General features: G+C 49.1%; 1 protein-coding gene across 2 annotated transcripts in view; it reads right to left on the reverse strand.

The window, feature by feature from the left end:
* Positions 1 to 6,644, reverse strand: part of MCMBP (minichromosome maintenance complex binding protein) — a 46,003-nt gene extending 39,359 nt beyond the window's left edge. For both annotated transcript variants that reach the window (XM_005566583.3, XM_005566582.3), the window contains exon 1: positions 6,286 to 6,644. In XM_005566583.3, coding sequence (XP_005566640.1) covers positions 6,286 to 6,343 — 58 coding nt within the window. In that variant the 5' untranslated portion in view covers positions 6,344 to 6,644. The remainder of the gene's footprint in view (positions 1 to 6,285) is intronic.
* Positions 6,645 to 7,019: the final 375 nt, after the last annotated feature.

The raw sequence follows: 7,019 nt of genomic DNA on the forward strand, positions 1-7,019 counted from the left end.
GCGCCTGTAGTCCCAGCTACTCAGGAGGCTGAGGCAGTAGAACTGCTTGAACCTGGGAGACAGAGGTTGCAGTGAGCCGAGATCGCATCACTGCACTCTAGCCTGGGGGACAGAGCAAGACTCCATCTCAAAAAAAAAAAAAAAAAAAAAAGTGGTTACTTCAATGGAGGGAGCACATACTTTCACTCAGTTCATACCATCATGTTGAATTTTTAAAACCATGTGTAAGTTTTTATAACTTAAAAACTCCTACGTATGCCATTTGCCATGGCTGCCAGAGCTATTCTTCTTCTCTGAGAACGCCCCCACTGTTGAGGTGTGGATAATAGTCACGACTGTCCCACCTAACTCTGTGCCATGGCCACAGATGACTGATCCCTGAGTGAATGGATTCTTGACTCCATGTTGTGTCAATCAGATTTTCTATGCCTGAAAATAAAGATGCTAGCTAGCGTGGGTTGGAACTGAGAACAAGTAAATTTGGGAGACATGGAGTAGAGAAAGATAAAGTGTGCAGAGATGAATGTAGCCCAAGAGAGAAATACTGAGTTGCTTGGATTCCTGCTAGCTTTCCAGTTCCTGATTCCACTCAGTCTCTTCGAATACCCAACCACTCTCCCTGCTGTTGGGTTTTATAGCCTTAATATAAATTAACTTTTTTCAGTGGCCTACCAAGGACAGAGTGGTAGGAGAGGTCCAAGGTGGGTACAGACAATAAGAGAATGGATTGTGTGCTTAGATTCATGGTGATAATAAAAAGCAGACCAACTAACTTTTAGTTCATTTTATTATTGCTTTAAATTCTCTAAAACGCTAGTGATAAAATAGTCTGCTCTGTCCCCCTCCACCCAACACTGCTCTTTTTTGCCTGAGCTAGTCTAGTTCTGTTAGATACAACCAAAGAACCTTAAATATAATCAGAATAATGATCTTGGTCTAACCAATAATTGAAGGCAAAACAGCTAAAGAGGCTGAGCTAAAATGGCTCACACCTGTTATCACAGCACTTTGGGAGGCCAAGGGGGCAGGGGAGGGATGGATCACTTGAGGCCAGGAGTTGGAGACCAGCCTGGCCAACATGGCAAAAATCCTGTCTTCTACTAAAAATACAAAAATTAGCCGGGCATGGTGGTGCACACTTGTAATCCCAGCTACTCGAGAGGCTGAGGCATGAGAATGGCTTGAACTCAGGAGGCGGAGGTTGCAGTGAGCCAAGATCACACCACTACACTCCAGCCTGGGAAACAGAGCAAGACTCTGACTCCAAAAAAAAAAAAGAAAAGAAAAATTTTGAGATTCATGATCTCACTAGCCATTTCAATTAACAACATTTCTGATTAATCAGTCTTTCCACTGCTTTTGTTCAACAAGTGTCCACTGAGCACTCTCGTCGTACAAGGCATATTCTAGGAAATTAGAATACAGTGGTAAGTAATGCAGATACAGGCCCGAATTCGCAGGGTCAAAATCCAGCAAAGGAACTTCTGAAATAAGGAATTTCAACAATGCGCTTTACACACTATTTTTCAAAGACATGTATAATAGGATCCTGCAGTACCGTGGAGCAGGGGTACCCTACTTTGGTACCTAACTTAGGTTCCCAAAGGAAAAGTAAGACTTAGCCAGAGCCGGCCGGGCATGGTGGCTCAAGCCTGTAATCCCAGCACTTTGGGAGGCCGAGATGGGCGGATCACGAGGTCAGGAGATCGAGAATATCCTGGCTAATACGGTGAAACCCGGTCTCTACTAAAAAACACAAAAAAACTAGCCGGGCGAGGTGGTGGGCGCTTGTAGTCCCAGCTACTCAGGAGGCTGAGGCAGGAGAATGGCGTGAACCCGGGAGGCGGAGCTTGCAGTGAGCTGAGATCCGGCCACTGCACTCCAGCCTGGGCAACAGAGCAAGACTCCATCTCAAAATAAAAATTAAAAAAAAAAAAAAAAAAAGACTTAGCCAGAAAAGTGGACATGGGATCGGAGGGGGAATCAGGCACAAAAAATAGCAGATGCAAAAGGCCTAGACACAGGTTCAAAATCAAAGAACTGAAAGAAGGTTCAGTGCGGCTGGGATGGAGAGTATGAGGAGGGGGCACGCAGTGATAAAGACTGAGAGCAAGGCAAGGGTGGAGACAACAAGGGCCTCATAAACCACTTTAAAAGGCCTGGATCAGATAGTAAGGGTAACAAGAAGTCACTGAAGGACTTGGTTCCAGTGTGGAAGGTGGAAGAGAAGCAAGACTGGAGGCAAGAAACCAGTTAGAGGGCTGTTCCAGCATCCAGGAGAGAGACTACAATGGCCTTTTTTTTTTTTTTTTTTTTTTTTTTTTTTTTTTGAGACAGAGTCTCGCTCTGTCACCCAGGCTGGAGTGCAGTGGCCAGATCTCAGCTCACTGCAAGCTCTGCCTCCCCTGGTTCACACCATTCTCCTGCCTCAGCCTCCCAAGTAGCTGGGACTACAGGCGCCTGCCACCTCGCCCGGCTAGTTTTTTTTGTATTTTTTAGTAGAGACGGGTTTCACCGGGTTAGCCAGGATGGTCTTGATCTCCTGACCTCGTGATCCGCCCGTCTCGGCCTCCCAAAGTGCTGGGATTACAGGCTTGAGCCACCGCGCCCAGCCTATAATGGCCTTAATTATGACAGTAGCATTGGAGATGAGGGTCTGGGCCGGGCACGGTGGCTCACGCCTGTAATCCCAGCACTTTGGGAGGCTGAGGTGGGAGGATCACTAGGTCAGGAGTTCAAGAACAGCCTGCTCAACATCGTGTAACCATCTTTACTAAAAATACAAAAATTAGCTGGGCATGGGGGCATGCACCTGCAATCCCAGCTACTCGGGAGGCTGAAGCAGGAGAATCACTTGAACCCAGGAGGCAAAGGCTGCAGTGAGCCAAGATTGTAACACTGCACCCTAGCCTGGGCGACAGAGCGAGACTCAGTCTCAAAGAAAAAAAAAAAAAAAAAAAAAAAGAAGATTAGCTGGGCACGGTGGCAGGCGCTTGTAATCCCAGCTACTCCGGAGGCTGAGGCAGAATTGCTTGAACCTGGGAGGCGGAGGTTGCAGTGAGCCGAGATCACACTGTTGCACTCCAGCCTAGATGACAAGAACGAAACTCCATCACACACACACACACACACACACACACACACACACACACACACACACACACACACACACACACACACACACACACACACACACACACACACACACACCCCACCCCCCCCCACCCCCCCCCCAGATAAGACACAGTGACCAAATTCAGATCCTGAAAGAGAGTGATTAGCTGGTTATCCAAAATAACTAGCATCACGTGCTAAAAAGTGGTGTACTCTGGATGAGCACCGTACATAGAACTTCCTGATGTTAGGAATTTCTAGATCTGTGCTAATACAATACTCCCTATCCACATGTAGCTAATGAGCACTTAAAATGAGGTAACACCCAGGAGCTGAATTTTTAATTTTGTGTAATTATTAATTAATTTACGTTTAAACAGCCACACATGGCTACTGCCCTGGACAGTACACTCTAGATTACTGTGACATCTAACTTAAAACATATGACAGGGTTAGTAAGTTTATACAACACTATATGGCAAGGACAATAAGAAAGGGAAAAACTCAGGCTGCTGGGCACAGCGGCTCACGCCTGTAACCCTAGCACTTTGAGAAGTGCAGGCGGATCACGAGGTCAAGAGATCGAGACCATCCTGGCCAACACTGTGAAACCCTGTCTCTACTAAAAATACAAAAATGAGCCAGGCGTGGTGGCGCGTGCCTGTAGTCCCAGCTACTCGGGAGGCTGAGGCAGGAGAAACGCTTGAACCCGGGAGGTGGAGGGTGCAGTGAGCCGAGATCATACTACTGCACTCCAGCCTGGGAAACAGTGCGAGACTGTCTCAAAAAAAAAAGAAAAAAAAAAAAGAAAAAGAAATGCATATTTCAAAATAAAACACACAACCAAACTTAACTTTTCAGTTTAAAAAAACTGTCTAAATATATGCAGAGAATATAAACTACACAACCACGAACCAGTGGTTATCTTGAAGATGAAGGATCTTTAAAGATCTTTCCTTTTCTGCTATATGTTACTGAACTGTTTTTTTTCTTTTTGTACAATACATATGCATTACCTATTTGGGTGGAAAATAATTTCCTATCAAACCAAAAAGTGCCTGTACATTATCACACAAACATACTTATAATGCTGTTATGATAAAGATATGCAATATAATCACAGTGATAGCTTCTACAAACACATGATTTTTCTGTAAGACACAACATACATGGGAACAAGACATTCTGGGGAGAAGCATATCAACAAACTTCAAGTTCCCACAACAATCCATAGAATTTATAAAATACTCTAAAGCTATTATTTTATATCTAAGTTATATCCTTCCTGTACTATGATGAGATGTGTCCCTTAGGATCATACACTTAGGAGACAAAACTTGACACAAATACATTCAAATCTCTATCAAATATGAAATCATCTCATTTATCCAGCAAAATCAGAGTATAGGGTATTTCTCATAAACAAACTTTCTAATATTAGTAACTGAAATTTAACCCTTTAAGCACCGAACCTTTTTACTTCGGAAGGATTTTTCCTAAAAAGTATCTATGCATCTGCACCCTCTTAAACCAATGCTACAATTGAATCTTCACTTGACATCTTGGGGCCATTATGTTGAGCATCGATTATCAGTCCCAGGATTATTATGAAGATAAATTACTAGGATTTAGTGGAGAAATACATGCCCCTTCCTCAAAGCACCCTTGACTGCTATATAGTGAATTCGCCTTTTTTTGTTTGTTTTTTGAAGTATGAAGGTAGTTTTAAATTTCTTCATCAGGCTGTCAGTGTTCACTGGCTAAGTCCGGACGTCTATCCAGGCTTTCTTCTAACGTAATGCCTTTAGTTTCAGCCTAGGAAGCCAGATAACTAAACTAATTAAAATTATAGGTAAATTAATAAGGACTTCCTGAGCACAAGAGGCCCTCCTATAAGAAATACCATACAGGCCGGGCGCGGTGGCTCAAGCCTGTAATCCCAGCACTTTGGGAGGCCGAGACGGGCGGATCACGAGGTCAGGAGATCGAGACCATCCCGGCTGACACGGTGAAACCCCGTCTCTACTAAAAAATACAAAAAAAACTTAGCCGGGCGCGGTGGCGGGCGCCTGTAGTCCCAGCTACTCGGGAGGCTGAGGCAGGAGAATGGCGGGAACCCGGGAGGCGGAGCTTGCAGTGAACTGAGATCCGGCCACTGCTCTCCAGCCTGGGCGACATAGCGAGACTCCGTCTCAAAAAAAAAAAAAAAAAAAAAAGAAATACCATACATTGTTTGCCGTCGGTTTTGGCTGCTGAGGATGATTTAGCTTCCTATTGCCTTTTCTCCCTAGTACCCCAAGATGTTTTTTCAATAAGCTAAGGCCGCTCTACAACTCTAAGTTAACTCCAGACAAGTCAGGTGTTGCCATCTACAGTGATTTCTAGTTGGGTCTGACTCCACCACTCATTACGTGCAAAAAGACACTGGGGAATGGAACGGTTGTCAAAATGCCCAGTTACCGATAACAAACATAAATTTTTCTTTGTATACTCTTCGCAGTAAAGTAGCAACAGCAATCGCAACCAAAATTTATTAAGCTCGCCTGCAGCGTTCTCAGCCCCACGTACAAACTCAAGTAGCTCAGTATTTCTTGCTGGCTCTGGCACAGGAGCAGATCCAGACTAGATGGATTCTAAAGTCATCCCAACAGGAAAATTAAGCTATGAACATTAAATCTTATCTCTGAGAGAGAATGAGGGTAACATAGGAGTTAGAACCAACTTCTGTGCAAGTGAGCACTCCCCGACGCACCGGAAGTTTTGAAATATCCTGCGGGCTTCCCACAGGCAAAGTGGTTTCCCTCCCCGCGGCTCTGCGGGCCCTCCCCAGGGTTCGAGGACCTCCCCGAGTTTGTTGCGCCCGGGGCCCTGACCCTGCCACAGGCTGGGAGCGAGACCGTCAATCACAGCCCGCGCCCCACGACTTCACCTTGGCGGCTCGCGAGCTGCGACTCGGCAGGTGGGAGGTACCTGCGGCCCGACTCCTACCCCTACCTGCTGCGACCGGGGAAGAGGCTGTCCCAGCTGAGGCCGGTGCAGGCCCCAGGGCGCCGTCTCGGGCCGCGCGAACCCTCGAGGTGGTACCGCGTGGGGGCCGCGCGGCCGGGCCCGGCCCCGGGTCTCGGCAAACTCGGCTGCCCGCCCGGCCCGCCCCCCGGCGCCGCCACTCACCGAAGAAGCCCTGCACGATTCCCAGCGGGTGGCTGAGCCAATCCTCCCCACACGGCATCTCGCCAGGGGCCGGGCCCGGGGCCGGGGCCGGCGTGGACCGGGCGGAGGCGATCCGCGGGCAGAGCGCGGCCGGGCGGCCGGCGCCCAGCTCCTCTTCGGCGGCTCGGCCGCTCCTCGCTCGCGCCCTCCCACGCACAGCGAGCGGCGGGGCGCGGGCCTCCCGCGCCTCAGGAAGCGGTGGCTGCGGTGGGGCCGCCGAGGAGCTGCTGGCGACGGGCAGGCGGGCGCGTACGGGCCCCTAGCCTTCACTTCGCACAATGGCGGGAAACAGCCGCCGCCGACCGCGCTGCCTGCGACCTGGGTGGAGCTCGCGCGGGGAGGGGCGGCGGGAGCGCGCGGCGCGGCGCGGCTCTGCGGGGCGAGGAGGAGGGGCGGGCCGGGGCGGCGGCGGCGGCGCCGCCATCTTGGAGACGGGCAAAAGGAAGGGCACGCAGCGCCGCTGGAGGCTGCGCAGCGCGGGCCCGGCGTTGTGTTCCAAGGGCGGCGCGTTGTCGTTTGTCCCCATGTGCCGGCGTGTAGCGGGAGCTCCCATAGTGGGCTTGTAAGAGCGCAAAGCGAGTCTTTGCACAACCGCTGAAAAGCATAAGCTCAGAGACCTCAGAGTCATCTCTGGGCAAAATTAGTGGGCGAAATCGCCTTGGAAATCCGCCCGCCTACTCTTTGTGCTTTTTTCT

The sequence above is a fragment of the Macaca fascicularis genome, chromosome 9 (genome assembly GCF_037993035.2).
Source record: "Macaca fascicularis isolate 582-1 chromosome 9, T2T-MFA8v1.1".
Taxonomy (NCBI): Eukaryota; Metazoa; Chordata; class Mammalia; order Primates; family Cercopithecidae; genus Macaca; species Macaca fascicularis.